At 37.9% G+C, this 17,359-nt stretch overlaps 1 protein-coding gene across 1 annotated transcript in view; it reads left to right on the forward strand.

Annotated features, from left to right (window-relative positions):
• The window catches only part of TRIO (trio Rho guanine nucleotide exchange factor), a 267,208-nt gene that overhangs the window by 141,543 nt on the left and 108,306 nt on the right, over positions 1-17,359 (forward strand). The window contains exons 15-21 of the mRNA XM_026673423.2: positions 1,953-2,119; positions 4,968-5,087; positions 6,593-6,784; positions 8,690-8,839; positions 14,621-14,735; positions 14,849-14,964; positions 16,513-16,635. Coding sequence (XP_026529208.1) covers positions 1,953-2,119; positions 4,968-5,087; positions 6,593-6,784; positions 8,690-8,839; positions 14,621-14,735; positions 14,849-14,964; positions 16,513-16,635 — 983 coding nt within the window. The remainder of the gene's footprint in view (positions 1-1,952; positions 2,120-4,967; positions 5,088-6,592; positions 6,785-8,689; positions 8,840-14,620; positions 14,736-14,848; positions 14,965-16,512; positions 16,636-17,359) is intronic.

Consider the following 17,359-nt stretch of genomic DNA (forward strand, 5'->3'; position numbering starts at 1 on the left):
AAATAAGAAATCAGAAAAATCCGCTTTGACATCAATAGGCAATTAAGCTGAAAATAAAACAAAATGCCAAAGGGATAATAAAAATTTCTGGACATTAAAAACTCCCTTTTTCATAAGCAGGAAGGGAGAGAAAAAGAATAAGGGCAGGATCTGGAAGAGGGAGGAGACTGCCTGGAATTAAAAAGAATCTAAAATAAAACTTCAACAAGACTTCTAAAAGATACATTTTAACTGAAACTTTGCAACTAAATAGTAACCCCAGGAAGAGAAAGTGAAAAAAAGAGCAAAAAAGAAACAGCTTGCGTGTATTTGGATTATTTGGTGATCTTTGGATTTTTGGTTATTATATTTGAATGACTAAAATCAATCGGGTGGTTGTTTAAAAATTTATACAATGGCACCACTTCTGGATGAATTGAAAATGGAACTTAAAAAGTACAAAGAAGATGCACAAGAAGGGAAGGGTTCTTTTGGCTTCGTTTTTCAATTCTTAGAAATGGAGATTTGGAACTATGAGAAACAACAAGAAAAGACTGCAAAACAAGAAGACTGGGACAAAGAAGAAGCCATCTTTAATGAACAAGTAATTCTATGTGGGGAAGAAAAGGAAAGCGGGGAAAGAGAATGGAGAATTTAAGACTTAAAAAAACAACCAAAGAAAAGAAAAATAATTCAAAAAATAAGTATAATACTGGAAAGCAACAGAAAAGAGGAATACAGAAGAGAGAAATAGAGGTAGAGAGACAAGGGAGTAAAAAGGGGAGAGAAAAGAAGAGAGGGAAGAAGGAAAGGAAAAGAAGTTACAAAGGACCGGAGCAAGATATAGAGAAATAGGACCTATTTAGAGATAATGGGTGAAAATCTAACTGAAAAAGGGATTCTGTAAAGGTACAGAAGATTGTATTGTTATATTAGTAATTGAAATAACTTTAGAAAATTGGAAACAACGTATGATTAAAATGAGGGATAAAATAGTTAGTATAATTTAGTGAAATGTTTGTGAATAAAATAAGTGAAATAAAATAAATGAGAAAATTGAATTAGGAAGGAACGGGAACATTTTAATTAGTTAATGTTTTATAAAATATAAGTGGGGGGGAATTAACTATGGAAAGCTTATAATTGTTCCCATAGAAGTATGATATTTAATTGAAAAGTAATGTTAAAGATGTTAAGACTTTAATGAATATTAATATTAATGATAGAATTGAATTGGAATGGAATGTTGTTTTAATTATATGCATTTATAATTTTTTTCTTTTTTTAAGAATACAGTGTGTATTTTAAGAATGTACCAAGCAGAATCCGAATGGAAGTTATGTATTATATTGAATGTTACAACTTTAGGGAAAAGATATAAAGGCGTCATACTCCAATCAGTAACTACATGAGAAATTTTGTTTAATGAGAAAAGATAATAGATAATTGAAACAGGACAGACAATAAATATAAATACAATGATCTGAATAGAGATGAGATAATTAAAATAAAATTGAGAAAATTAAAAGAGGGGAGAAGCTATGCAGAAAATGTAAAATAGTAATAAGATATGGAATAGAATATAAAAATGAGCATGCACCTGAATTTGTGTCTGTACGAAGAAATGTAACCCGGGATTATGCTGCTTTCAAAAAAGATGTTTTATTTGTATTTTTTTTTTCTCTTTGTGAAAACTCAAATAAAATTTACAAAAAAACCCCACTCATTTGTAGGCCCATCTACACATAGATAATGAATGGGTGGACTGGTTGAGAAGTTTATATGTATGCAGTTAAAAAGCTTTTACAATTGCAAAATTAAAATCAGTTGTGTTTCCTTTAATAGGACAACACAACTGATTTTAATTTTGCAATTGTAAAAACTTTTTAATTGCATGCATTTAATAGATCATGTATGTGAGTTTTAGTAAAGTATACCACATGGGAAGGTATAACTTATGGGTGTGGTTATAGGTGTTGAACTGCTCTGTGACAGAGATGTGGACATGGCAACTCGAGTGCAAGACTTGTTGGAATTCCTCCATGAGAAACAGCAGGAGCTGGACCTGGCAGCAGAACAACATCGGAAACATTTGGAACAATGTGTGCAGCTACGCCATCTGCAGGCTGAAGTCAAACAGGTATAAGACAAGTGTAGTTCTTAATCTTTCTATTCCATGCCCATCCATTGGCATAAAACGGATTTGTAGTCAACCCGAATCATTTTTTATGCAATCATATTAATCTGTTAGCAGAATTGACAGGCATGTCTAACAGTTCATTTGAATTCCCACCGAAATTACCTTGAACGGTCAGCCAATTTCTCTTTGTTTCCATTTCCCAAATTCCAGTTTTTTGAAGAAACAAACCGCATATATCTGTAAAGGATAAATGGTACAATCCAAAAGGAGAAATGTAGCGAGGCTCCATTGTTGTATCTATGCAGTGATATGAATCTGCCATGGTTCAACGTCTATTTTTATCATTAAGCCATACTGTTAATTGAATAGGTTGGCATATAACGTTAACACAACTGAACATTACCTATGGATAAGTGAAATGCTCTAAGGAAGGCAAAAAGAGAGAGAGAGAAAGATGTCCATAAGATGTTTCAAGTAGAGTTGCAGTCACCAGGAAAAGGGTAGAAGCAAGTCAAATCTCCCTCCATTTCTGTTCCTGCAGAGAAGTCCTTGCAGAGAGATGGAAAGGCAGAGGAGATATGGAGTTCTACTTTTTGCTTGGTTTAAAACCTGAATCTGTGGGGTAATTAATAACTTGTTAGTCTTAATGTCTATGGAGATTCTCAGTCATCCAGGTCATTGTTATCCCAAAGGTACTTTTTCAGGAGGCAGTTGGACTTTCTTGTTTTTCTTTGAAGACATTTCACTTCTTATCCAACAAGCTTCTTCAGCTCTGACTGGATAGTGGGGAATGGAAGGATTTACAGTATATTCCTTGCAGACAGCTGGCCATTTGCATTCTTTTTACAGAGTTTTACAGAGTTGTTGTGGCCACTATGTCCTCAGGGTCACCTGAGTATTGCAAATGTATGTGGAGCCTTCTTGGCTGTAGGATGTTTTCGGCCCTATGTCCCTTCACTGTTGGAGACAGGTGTAGGCTGTTGGGGATGAGTTTGTATTGTTTGCATCTCAGACAGAACCGCAAATGGTTCCTGTAGTCTGCAATTTTTCTAGAAATCAGTACATACTACCGCACTGTTCAAAGGGTGTTCATCCCAATGTGCATAGCTAAATGTCTATGGAGATTCTCAGTCATCCACGTCATGGTTGTCCTAAAAGTGCTTTTTCAGGAGGCAACTGGACTTTCTTGTTTTTCTTTGAAGACATTTCATTTCTCATCCAAAAAGCTTCTTGTAAGTCTTGTTCCAGGATTCTGACAGGTGGAGGCATGACTTTAGGTACTTAAAGCAAATCCTTAGCTACAGATTGTGGTTAAACTAATGAACCATCAATACATTATAATCATCAGAATAAAGTTTGTATCTTGCTATAAATGTTAAAGATTATATTGTTAAATTATAAAGTAAGGAAAGCATGATAATAACCATCTGGGATGAAAGTTTTTTTCTTTCTTTCAAATACACACACACACACACACACACACACACACACACACACACACACACACATTAGTAAGTAAACACCTATAATCTTTTGTTTAAGAATAAGACCATTGATGTCAGTCTTACATTGTCAATGATCAGAATTCTAGAATTTTATTTCTCATTATTTCATATTCTGCTGCAAGTAAGCTTATTCCATATATGCCATTTTATTTTTAACCAAAGAAGGAAGACATGTTAGTATTTTCATTCTAAGGTAGAAGAGTCTTCATAGCTCAGCAGGTGTTTGATCAGATATAGTAGAATAAATTGTGTTTGCTGTATTACTTTTTATGTGCCATTCAGTGCATGGTTTATTCAGTTTCTCTGCCAGATAGGCTGCCCTTGAACTCTGACACGTAAAAAACACTTAACAGAACTAAAATAGGAATGATAAGAATGTGTTGAGACTGCTATTGCTATTTTAGTAAGTGCACAGCACTGAAATGCAAATGTTTGAACATTTATATTCTAATGCTTTTCTCTGAGCTCAATATCTGATAAACAGGGTGAATTTGTTTAACCCTGTTGCAGTTGCATCTTCTTTTGAATTATGAATATCTTCAGTATAGTCAACAGAAAAGACATTTTAGGGCATGAAGATGGACAAATGTCTGCACCATGGGGGTCTGCCAACTTACTTGTTTTTAATGAATCTCTTCTAAACACATATCTACAATTGGTATTTTGTTCCAATAAAAAATATGTAATGCCATTTTGATCTAATGTAGAAAATAAATTATAAGATGATGGCTTATTTTCTAATCCTGGATTTATTTGGTAAAAATGAAAAGAATTGTAACTGTTATTACAAAATGATAATTTCTATAGCATTTGCACATAATTCCAGATGTTCTCTTCTGTCAGGTGAAAACTTGACTAACCTAGCCAAGTCTTTTCATTCCCTTATTTGAATTTGTTTTACCCTTCCTGATACTCAGAACATTTAATCATGTCAGATGTTCCTAACATCTAATCATTGTTACTTCTCCACAAAGAAGGCTTCAGAATCCTGATTAACAAACATCAAACGTAATGGTCGGGCAGGTTTCAAGATATAGGTTGGAAGGTGCAATAGTACCATCTAGTCAGCCCGGTGTTCCGAATTTTAGAAAAGTTACCAAAAGAGATGAACATTAAAATAATTCCTCACCAGTCCCCATCCAATATAAAACATATCTGCCATCTTTAGAGCTTCTTAAAAAAATACAGCACATTTTTATTTGTTGATTGTTTTAAATGGTATCCCCCTGTCACTGGGACTGTTTACCAATAGAAAATGAATAATATTAATTGTAAGATTGATTGTGCTGCTCAAATATAGAAGAGAAGCTTCTGTATTATTACTATCTTGTATTTTGTTTTAGGTATTGGGGTGGATCCGAAATGGAGAGTCCATGTTAAATGCTGGCCTAATTACAGCTAGTTCACTACAGGAGGCTGAACAGCTGCAGCGTGAACATGAGCAGTTCCAGCATGCAATAGAGGTAAAAGGGTTTTTTTTTTCTTATTAAATTTCATTTTGTAGTCTGGGAGACTGTGTAAAGGCAACTTTTGAAATATTGACTTAAATGTATATATTTATTTATATTTAATATATTGCTAGGTGCACCACCTTAATGTGCCAGATTCTGTCTAAACAGATTCTTGAGTCCCACATGAGCAGCTGGTCCAGAGGCAAAATTATCCCGTGTGATTGATTTTTCATAAATCTGCCACGGCCTGCATTTTCTGCATATGGAGCAATAGCCATCAATCATCTATCCAGCTGCTAGGGCATAGTCACATGTAAATAAATTGTTTTGTTACATTTGCACATACTTGCTACAAAGTGTACATTATCTTTTCTCACCAAATATGAGAAATGGGATTTGAAATCATTAGATACAGGGGCCTCTGCTTTTTCCTCTCCAGCTATGTCTGCTTGAAATGCAAAAGAGTTAGTTTCTGTCAGTGAGGGCAGAAAAATATCAAGTTGGATGGCGCAACTAGGGAGCAATGTCTTCCAATTAGTTCACAAGGACACTAATGATCAACTGCGCTAGGCTAATATTGAGGTTAAAATTATCTTCACTTCTGTACTATTGGATATTTCTATGTTATAATTTCATTTATGATGTATTGCCCAAGTCTGTGTTGCCATGGTAACATATAGTATGCCTGGCTGAATCCTATATCATGGAAATAGGACTAATATGAAAGCAAAAGCACCAGTGCCTCTTCAGCAAGAAGCTGGTAGTGCTGCCATGCTTGCAAATTGATGTGAATTGGACCATCCCATAAAACAGTGACCAAGCAATTCAACTATGTTCTGAAATCAGGGTTGGGTGTTCATGCTCCTTGATACAAGTAACAGGAATTCTAATCTCATCAGGAATAAGATCTGTCTTGGTTCTGTCTCTACAAGCTCCATAACTCTTCATCCCTGTCTTGGGTTGAGGGACTTATGGGAATGAAGAGCAGGAAATCATATTTATTCTGTGAAACTTCCTCTCCATTGGATTCTCTATATGTGGGCAATGGTATGTGAGAAAGACCTTGAGAGGTGGGAAGAAATGCTGCCAGTCAGATAAAAGGTGGCATAGACTTTTTCTTCATGGGAAGAAAAAGAGGTACAGAAGGGACTTTTCCCTGGCTTCTCTGGCTGTAGACAGCCATGTAACTTTGTAATAAAGTATAATTAGCTCATGTGATCTTACACAAACAAACACACACACACACACACACCACCTTATAATCTAAATAAAGACAAAGGAGCATACATTGGTCATCCCATGTCATTGGGGAATGTGTTGAAATGTATCCATCCAGTAAATCTGTAGAGAATGCTATATCTCTGACTGTCTATCTCAATTTTTTAATCTTTGCCCATGATGAGGATACAGCAAAAGAAAGGCAGAATTTTATTAAAATAGGTTTATAGTTTTAAATAGGTTTATAGTAATACTATTGTACATTCATGAACTTAATGGTGTATTTTACGTTTCATCAGAAAACTCACCAGAGTGCCCTCCAAGTACAGCAGAAAGCTGAAGCAATGTTGCAAGCTAATCATTATGACATGGACATGATCAGGGATTGTGCTGAGAAGGTGGCCTCCCATTGGCAGCAGCTAATGCTCAAGATGGAAGATCGGCTCAAGCTTGTGAATGCCTCCGTGGCTTTTTACAAAACATCAGAGCAGGTAGGTTTGTGTAGATATTTGTTTACCCCAGTAATACAACAGTTTAAACCAGTTAAACTATTATAAAAGTTTCTTACACAGTGTCATGGCTGACATTCTGCTAGCCAAGCATTACAAGCTAACAGCCTGACATTAGCAACGGAGGAAGGAAGAGGGGATTGGAATCTTCTTCATATTCCCATAGGTGCAGGGTCTGCTTTTCAGATCATTGAACACTACTTTGCATGGTCAGCTGCATCTACAGGGCACAGGCCCGCAGCTTGCATATCTTTGTTGATGATGTCTTGCCATTTCTGTTTTGGACACCCATGAGATTGCCGGCCATTGACCTCTAGTTGGTAGGCAGTCTTGGCCATGGTGGAAGGTGCTGCTCTCTGGACATGTCCTTACCAGCAGAGTCAACCTTCTCTCATCTTCTCTATAATTGGTGCCACACCAAAATTTTGTCGAGTGGTGTCATTTGTGATGTGGTCAAGAAGGGAGATGCCTGATATCTAGTGGAGCATTTGCATTTCCATGGCATAGAGATAGCTTTCAATCCCTGTTGTTTCTGCCCGGTATTATACAGTGCAACAGGGCAGATGGTTGTCTTGCAAATCTTAGATTTAAGATAGGTTGGCATTTGTCTGTCACATAACACACCGGTGAGTTCTCGCCAACTCGTTCAGGCTGCATTCACCCTTGCTCGCACCTCCCCATTGATGTCAGGTTGAAGAGAGGATTGGAACATAGGGAAAAATTACGGTGGGAATAGAAACCAAGAAGTGCTGGCTCAACATGTGAGAAACCATGCCAGCCCAAGGCCACTCATCGGAATGCAGAGCTGGAAAGGAGCTGAGGGTCCATTAGCCAAACAATATATAAGCACCCAGTTGGACATTAATTGATAACTGGGATGGCCAGGGAAAAGGGAAAGCTAACTGTATTGTTTTGCATGCAAAAATGCCAGATCCAGCTTCACTACTTCTGTAACCATATAAGCCTTAATATATTCAGGGACATGGTGGCTCAGTGGCTAAGACGCTGAACTTATCGATCAGAAAGGTCAGCAGTTCGGCGGTTTGAATCCCTAGCACTGCATAACAGAGTGAGCTCCCGTTACTTGTCCCAGCTTCTGCCAACCTAGCAGTTCAAAAGCAAGTAGAAAAATAGGGACCACTTTGGTGGGAAGGTAACGTTCTGTGTGCCTTCAGCATTTAGTCATGCCGGCCACATGACCACGGAAACGTCTTTGGACAGCGCTGGCTCTTCGGCTTTTTAACTGAGATGAGCACCACCCCCTAGAGCTGGAAATGACTAGCACCTATGTGCAAGGGGAACCTTTACATTTACCTTATACTCCTGGTAAAACAATGGGCCAGCAGTCTTTCTTTGCTAGATGACTGAGTGGGTTAGTTGACAAACATTTGCTTTACTTCCATACTTTGGCAACCAGAGTATGGTCTCAGCAAGTAGCAGAGCCTAACTGATCTTAGCCAAGCCCAACAATGTAATGTTATGTAATAATATGTATTAATTGGGGTTAATTCTTTTTAAAAATATAATATTATGAAGATTTTGATACGAATAAAAGGTAAACATGAAAGCATATATTTAAAAAGTTAGGAAAAGGATGAAAGAAAAACTGTAAGAGACAATACAAGTAAAGAAAAAAATTAAAGAAGTGACTTCCAATCTTTATAACAATTGAAAATGAACTAATTATCCCTCCTTTCTCTCTGAGATTCTATTACTTCAATATGCTTATTTATGCATACCATGAATTGGATAGGTTGAATATATCAAATATGAAGTGCTGATCAAATGCTTGTGATTTTTAAAGAAGCTGACAAACCAAGTTGTAATCATTGGTTGTTTAGAAAAGATCATTTATCCCACATCACTTCTGAACCTGTTGGCTGATAGGTATGCAGTGTGCTGGAAAGTTTGGAGCAAGAATACAAGCGAGAAGAAGACTGGTGTGGAGGTGCTGATAAACTGGGCCCCAACTCTGAAACAGACCATGTGACTCCAATGATTAGCAAACATCTTGAACAAAAGGAGGCCTTCTTGAAGGTAATGGTGACAGTTCCAATGTACATTTCTCCCATATTTTATTATGCATAATTTTTGGCTTTTTATGCTCAGTATCAAGTACTCTTCTGAAAAACAGCTTTTGGTCAAAGTGATAGGAATAGCGTACAACTGCAGCTGCTCTTCTACATAGTTTTCCAGTAGAGTTTTATACATGTGTGCTGAATGACTTAGACTGGGAACAACTACTTGCTTTTAAATGAAGAAAGAGCAGGAAAATGAGGAATGAAAAATGGAAAGATTACAGAATAAGAAAAGAAGAGAGAGTCTTGTTTGGAAGCGGAAAAATAATTTTCAATTGTCTTAGCCCTTCATGACAAGAATACACCTATTACTTGGCAGCTTAGAAAGAACAGACATACAAACAAAGCATTGGTGTTAGGCCTGACGAGGTTAAAGTAGCATCATGTAATGCAATGTAACTTTTCTTTCCTGCCTTTCTTGCTGATAAATATTAACACTCAAAGCATAAATATGAAAACAACATTGTTTGAGAAATACTACAGGAAAAGAGGATGTAGGAAGGTAACTGAAGAAAATGAGTAGGAAGCTGTGGTTTCTCAAAACACCATGTCAAAATGTTAATTAATTGGAGTAGAAAACTGAAGAAATTAGGAAACCCCAAAGATACTATATTGTCTGGCTACTCATTTAATACAAAGTTATTAAAATGACCAGATAAGACAACGTTTGAAATGCTTGGCAAAATAAACTATAGAAGTAAAACTTTTCTGGAAATAAGATGGCTTGTTTCAAGTTCAAAGCAGATTTCCTGTTTGATGCATATCCCTAGCTCTATACACTAATTAATGCAATAATCTATAGCTGATATGTTGGAAAACTGTATTATTTATTGTAATAATATCTGGAGGTTCACTTTATTAAATACTACTTTTTATTAGAAATATTCATATTGTACAGGGCCTCAATATCTCATATGATGCTGTAAAATTCATGTTTCTTAGACTTTGTTCTATGGCAAATGGTGTTTTGCAAACAATTTATACAGTATGAGTGCAGCTTATCTCAGGCACACAACCTGAAGTGATGCCTACGTCCTGGCATGACTTGATAGGGTCCATATTTCCCTGTCAAGTCATACCTGCCTGGGGTTTTATCCTTCCTATCTACCCACGCTGTAATATTACAGATAATTGCCACAAGTCTGCAGCGCCTGCTGTCAGCACAACTGCATATCATTCACGAGCTTGCCTTTTGCAGCCCAGTTTAATCTACACAACTAGCTTGCTATGGATGGTCCTTGTAAGATTAGGACAGTTATGCAAGAATGAGGAGCTGTTACAAGTGAACATTCTTTTCCACCTGTCAATCCACCTAACTGTCAGAGAACTCGGTTACCTTCTCACTGCTGCTATGACTTCTGGCATGAGCAGACAGTCTGAAGCAGTACCCCTCCCGATACAACATCTGGTACCCATTGGGTGATTCAGCCGGGTAAACACCTGTCATGAGATGGCTCCCTCTAGTGTGATTTAGCCAGGTAAGTATCTACTATGAGAAGAAGTGATTTGGGCAGCTGAAAATGAGAGCAGAAGGACTGCATCTTAGCTAGGTCTCAAAGCTGCAGAAAGTAGGCAGAAAAAGGATTTATCAGCTATTGTCACATTGGTTTGGTTTTATTTTAAAAAACCTTTATTTTAACTACCTACAGTCCTTTAGTTATTTAAAAAAAACATTTTCAATGATTTTTATAAGATGCGATAGCATCTCACCAAACCTGACTGATCTAAAAAAAAAAAAAAAAGATAAACAGACCCAAACTGGTTAGTTTATGGATGAGAAACCACTAGGGAATCTCTCAATTTTCATTTGTACTAGAGAATTTTTAAAAATCCATAAGAAGGCAGTGACAAATCTTGTCAATATTTTGTCAAGAAAATGTCTTGGATATGTCATCCATGAAGTCAATAGGAACTGAAGTTCAGTTCAGAGGAGCCTACTTTTAAATAGAGATTTCTGATTAAAAAGGTTGATTTTGTAGTGTATCATTTGAGCCATGGTTTTGAAGGTCTAAGGAAACACTGCACAAAAATAATAGCTGGCTCTATGTAAAAGTTTAAAAAAAAAAACAACAAAAGAATATTTTATTCGGACAAGAGTTTATGAGTTAGAATCCAATTAAATCAGAAATATTGTTTGTTGTAAGGTGCCCAGAGTTGTTGAGAGTTGAGTGGCATACATATTTAATATAGCTATTTTTATTCCTTAGTAGAATGTAGGATAAGAATCTTCAGGCCTGACAGTTGAGCAGAGCCGTTAAATTCAAATGTCACCATCATTCTCTCCTTTTAAAAATAAACTTTCTGCTAGAATTAGGTATTTAGATCCACAGAGTCTATGTACTAATTCTGCATATAGATCTAACATTAGATTTGAGTAAGAAGAATCTTTGCACATCTTTGTTAATATAATGGAGGTGAATTAACACGTTCAAGATGCCTATAAAGAATCTCTGAGAAGAAACAAAATGTACTAAAATTATTAAGACAGCAGTAACTATGAAGTTGGTCACGATTTCAGCAGCTGTTCTTTTGTGTGTAAAAGAGACACAGTAAAAGACATCAAATATTTGAACTTGTTTTTCAGAAGAATATTAAAAAAGATTACTCAAAAATGACTCATATCAAACTCTTATCCTGGTTGATTACAACTTGCTTACTTCAGTATGTTCCATAGATGTCAGTCAATTCTTATTGGTGATTTTGATTTGAAAAGATTAATTTTGATGCTGTTTTAATTGGATATATATATAATTGGATACATCCCAAGAGAAAAATCTTCCAGATGCCCCAAACTATACGGCCTCCCAAAAATACACAAAGAAGGCATAGCTCTCAGACCCATAGTCAGCTCCAGAGGAGCACCACTACAAAAGCTAGCCAAATACCTAGCACAGCCGCTACAGCCCATGCTGAAGCAGCAGCTTCACATATACAATACTCATACCACCTCTTGGAAATGATCAAAGATCTACACGTGGAACAAGAAGATCTGCTTGTAAACTTTGACGTGGTTTTACTATTCACTCAAGTCCCAATAAAAGAAACTCTCAAAATCATCAAAAATAAATACCAACCACCCAAACACCTCATGGAACTAACAGAACACTGCTTAACCAACACATATTTCATATACAAAGGACAAAGATACAAGCAAATTGAAGGAGCCCCTATGGGATCACCACTGTCACCCGTCATTGCAAACCTGTTCATGGAAGAATTCGAATCCAGAGCCCTAGCCAATGCCACCCACAAACCCAAACTATGGTTAAGATACATCGATGACACATTTGTTATTTGGCCCCATGGAAAAGAAAACCTAAACAATTTCCTAACACACCTAAACAGTACACATCCCAAAATCAAATTCACCATGGAAACGGAAACAAACAAACGACTACCATTCCTAGATGTACTAATCCACAAAAAAACAGATGGCACACTAGGACACACCATATACCAGAAGAAAACACACACCAACTGCTATCTCAATGTCCAATCCCACCACCACCCAGCACAGATAAACTCTGTGGCCAAAACACTACTTGCCAGAACCAAACGCCTGGCAGACAAGACACACATAAAGACTGAACTATGCACCCTGACTAAAGTACTGACAGCCAACGGCTTCCACAAAAGCAAAATCACTGGCTTGATCCACAAAAACACACTGAGACATAATGGAGACCTAGAAGATGAACAGACCTATGGAACAGCTGTCCTGCCCTACATAAGAGGTACTACAGACAAAATCAGTTAGATACTACACAGGCATCACATTAAGACCGCCTTCAAAACAGACAGAAAAATAGCAGCCATCCTAAGAAACCCCAAAGATAAAATTGACCTGGAAAACCAAGGCATATATGAAGTCCCCTATGCATCATGCCCTGCCACATACATTGGACAGACCAATAGAAGAATAAGTACCCACCTAGATGAACACAAAAATGCAGTAAAAAGGCTGGAACACACTTCCTCACTAGTCCAACACATGAAAGCCACAGATCATAGCATCGACTTCAATGGCACCAAAACCCTAGCCACTATAGAAAACCCCAGCCACAGAATTATCAGAGAAGCCATAGAGATGGAAGAAAGACCTGAAAGCATGAATAGAAGAGATGACTTCACCAGACTCAATTATCTGGAAGCCTGCACTCTCAAACAAAAAAATCTCCACACCACAAGCCAGGCAAACACCTGGGCACAAACAGACTCCCCCTGATACCTCCAGCTCAAACACACCCCAACCAGGCACCCAGATGAAACCTAGTTTCCTAATAAATGATAGCCGTCTGTTTACTCGGAGCCAAGTGCACTAAAAGCCTCCAATACAGGAAACACAATGTTGCCAGCCAATCAAGACAACAACAACAACAAAGCTACAAAACAGACAGAAGATATTAGAAACACCAATCAAGCAGAACACAGCAAACTCCAAGACCAATAAACACAGACCTAGACTCCCAACCAATCAGGATGAAGAAAAAACCATTCTGGCACAGCAATAGGCTAGCCCCAAATTTAAATCTGAACCACTGTAAAAGTCTGACTCACAGATGAACACACACAGAAGCCTGATGATGGCAGATGAGATTCTGCCAAAACGTTGCTACAACTTTAAAAGCACAACTACAATGACTACATTATTTAGTTTGACTATGTTAAAATATGATTGAATGTTTTTATGGTTTTGTTCCTCTATGCCAGGGGTGTCAAACTCAAGGTCAGGGGGACGGATCTGGCCTGCAGGGTTACTTAGATCTGGCCCACGGTACTGCCCTGGAAACAGCAAAGGATCGGCCCACAGTACTTTTGCCAGCAAAAATCGGAGCTCGGGAAGGCCATGTGCAGTTCTCCTGAGCTCCATTTTCGCTGGCAAAGGGTTGTAAGAGGCTGTCGCAGCTTAAAACGGAGCTTGGGAGCCCGTTTTCGCTGGCAGAGCGCATGGGCCACCACAGGTGCCCCTGACACAAGTGATGTCGAGCTGGCCACGCCCTTCCCAGCCCCCCCGAAGTCAAACACAACCCTGATGCTGATGTTTCCTAACCTTTAGAAGTGTCGATATCTATTCCCAGAATTTCTTAGCCAGGCTGGCCATTACAGAGAATTCAGGGATGTAAATTCTACCCATCTGGAAGTTGCCATGATTGGGAAACACTGTTCTGTGCAATGAACTCTGAATCTCTTGTATTAGTATTCTTGCTGTTTAGAAACTGATCCAATTGGAAAAATAAGCCTCTCCCTCTCCCTTTCACCCTCTCTTTCTGTGTCCTCTGTCTGCGTCTTGTATGCTGGAGCCAATGCATTAATGCTTTCTTGCTACCTAATTTCCAAATTGTGGATCTTAGCAAAAATATATGTAATAAGAAAGGCAGTATGGTCTAGTGGTTAAGGCATTAGGCTATAAAGAAAAAGATCATGAGTTCATGTCCTGCCTTAACTGTGAAACCAGCTGGGTGACTTTGGGCTAGTCACTCACTCTCAGGCCAACCCACCTCATGATGTTGTTGTGGAGAAAATAGGACAAGGAAAGTGTGTTGGATATGTTTGCGCCTTGAGTTATTTGTAAAAATAATAAAGGCAGGATGTAAACAAAGACATAAGCCCGCACTGCTGTTACAAAGTTGTTTTGCAGTCCATTAATTGCTTAAATAAACATTTTCTCAATGATTCAGAATAAGGATGTCTGCATTATTTTGATCCTTTTTGGTTGATGCATCTGTCTTGCCTTTTCTAGGCTTGCACATTGGCTCGGAGAAATGCAGATGTATTCCTGAAATACCTGCACAGAAATAGTGTCAATATGCCAGGGATGGTGACTCACATCAAGGCTCCTGAACAGCAGGTCAAAAGTGAGTTGGAGTGTTTTATTAATATTAGCAAACATTTTATACGTTTATTATCAGATGGACTTAAATTATATCTTTGCACATGATTTGTCCTTTAATAATTTCTCACCTGGCAGATATCCTGAATGAACTTTTCCAGAGAGAAAATCGTGTCCTACACTACTGGACAATGAGAAAACGACGGCTTGACCAATGTCAGCAATATGTAGTCTTTGAAAGAAGTGCTAAACAGGTCAGGGTTCATATCTTCTTATAACTCTTCCTCCAGTTGTCATTCAAAAGTAACCAACAAAACATCATGTCACGATGGTTTTTCAAATATGTCCTGTCCTGTCTCGTCCCCCCCTCCCCAGCCCTTCAAACATCTTCCTCCCAGATTCCTTGTCAAGCAAAACTAAACTTTAGGGAATGTCTTTTAGCATTCTGTGCAACACAAAAGAAAAACAAAACCAGAAAATCAGTGGACCTCCTTCCATTTTATATATTCATAACAATATTAGAGATGCAATCAAAGATTACACACACATATACACCATCCTTCCCTTCTACATAAAAATGCAGGATTGTTTACCTCTAGCTATCTGTTGGCGGGGAGGGGAAGAGACAAAATTTTAATGATTTTAGAGTGAGCCAGGTTGGTGTATTGCTTATGGCATCAGATTAGGAATTGGGAGATAATAAGATCAAGTTCCAGTTTAGACTTGAAGCCACTTGGGTGGCCTTGGACCAGTTATATCAAAGGTCTTCAAACTTGGCAAGTTTAAGACTTGTGAACTTCCTGAGCTAACATGACTGGAGGAGGAATTCTGGGAGTTGAGATCCACAAAGCCTTAAAGTTATATTCTCTCTCAGCCACATCAAGAAGACAATGGCAAGCCAGCTTTGAAATCCTGCCAAGGAAACTGCAAGGATTGTCCAAGCAAGTGCTATGTGTTAATATTGCCTTGAAAACATCCACCCACCCACCCCCAAAAAATAGGAGAATGGAGAAAAGAGATGGAGTGATCAGTGTTTCAAACAGGGATAGTAATTGGTTTTCTCATACGTTAAGAGCTGTAGCATTGAAATGATAGTGGAGCCTCTTGCTGGTATCTTCAGACTAAGCTATATTGGAGAATTCTTTTGGGATAATCACGAAAGAGAAATAATAGAAGACGGAAAAAGACTTGGGAGGAATATGTGTAGGTAGTCCTCAACTTAGCACTAGTTATTTAGTGACCATTCAAAGTTATGACTCATGCAAAAAAGGGACAGTTCAACTGCGTTTTTGGCCATTTGCAGTGTCCTGCGATCACATGACTGTGCTTTATGATGGTTTTGCCAAAACCCAGCATTTACTTCCAATTTTTAGCAAAATCATACCCATAGCAAACAAAGTGCTTGCACTTATGACCTCTTCATTCACTTAACAACTGTCACAAAAGTGTAATATTGGGTTGGTTTTATGACCATGATGACTATTATATTCTGTTTTGTTTTGGCATCACAACTAATGAAGTTGGGTGTGTAAAGATTAATATCTCATCTTTTATGTTGGGGGGGAGCATAACAGCCCTAAATGTTTTTATGTAGAAGTAAATTCAGTTGACCTAATTATGATTTCTCCTCCAGAAAGATTATTTCAGACTGTGACAAAAATATAATTTGAATGATGCAAGGGGGAAAAAGGACAAGACAAAAACTCCCCAAATTTTGAATAAATAATCTGTTGTTCGGAAATGGTCAGGTTGCTCCTCCTAGAAGAAGTTATTTAATTTTTCTTCTTCAACTGTCTTCTTAGGCTCTTGAGTGGATCCATGATAATGGAGAGTTTTATTTATCCACACACACTTCCACTGGCTCTAGTATCCAGCATACTCAAGAGCTCTTGAAAGAACATGAAGAATTCCAGATAACTGCAAAGGTAAATGTAATACTGTACATTTTCTCTCATATCACTATCTTGAAAAAGATACCAATTTGGCCACAGTTGGGAAAAAGTGGGTTAAATCCATCTCCCATGCCATATGATGATTCTGTAAACCTTACTATTCATGATAATTCAAATGTGTTGCATGCGGGATCTATTATATTTGTAGGAGATTAGCATTTATAGTTTGTATCAAGTCTATAAAATACTTGGACTTACCTGTCTTCCAATGTTTGTCACAGTATGTTAAATTAAATATGTACAGGTAAAATTTCGACAACTTCATGCCCTGATCTTTTAGAAAAATTAATGATATTAAAGTGAATATAATATTGAAATGTATGTGTATTTCAGGGGAATTTCGCTGTCAATTCCCACTGTCTTTTATATAGATAGGTTAATCAACAATGTGTTAGGAAAGCTAAAGCCCCTAGTGCAGGGGTCCCCAACCACCGGTCCGTGGACCCGTGCACCGTCCGCAGAACAAGTCCTACCGGGCGCTGGTTGCTGGGCGCTGCCATCTTTTTGATGAAAAAGTGCTTCGGTGAGCTTTTCCGGGTAGAAAGCTCACCAGAAGCACTTTTTCATCAAAAAGATGGCGGTGCCAGTGCTTCGGTGAGCTTTTCGGGTAGAAAGCCATTTCTGCCGGAAAAGCTCACGAAGCGCTAGCGCCGCCATCTTTTCATCAAAAAGATGGCGGCGCCCAGCTGATGTGCCG

Source organism: Notechis scutatus, chromosome 3 (assembly GCF_049901735.1).
Source record: "Notechis scutatus isolate UNSWTSFEM ecotype Mainland chromosome 3, rNotScu1.2, whole genome shotgun sequence".
Taxonomy (NCBI): Eukaryota; Metazoa; Chordata; class Lepidosauria; order Squamata; family Elapidae; genus Notechis; species Notechis scutatus.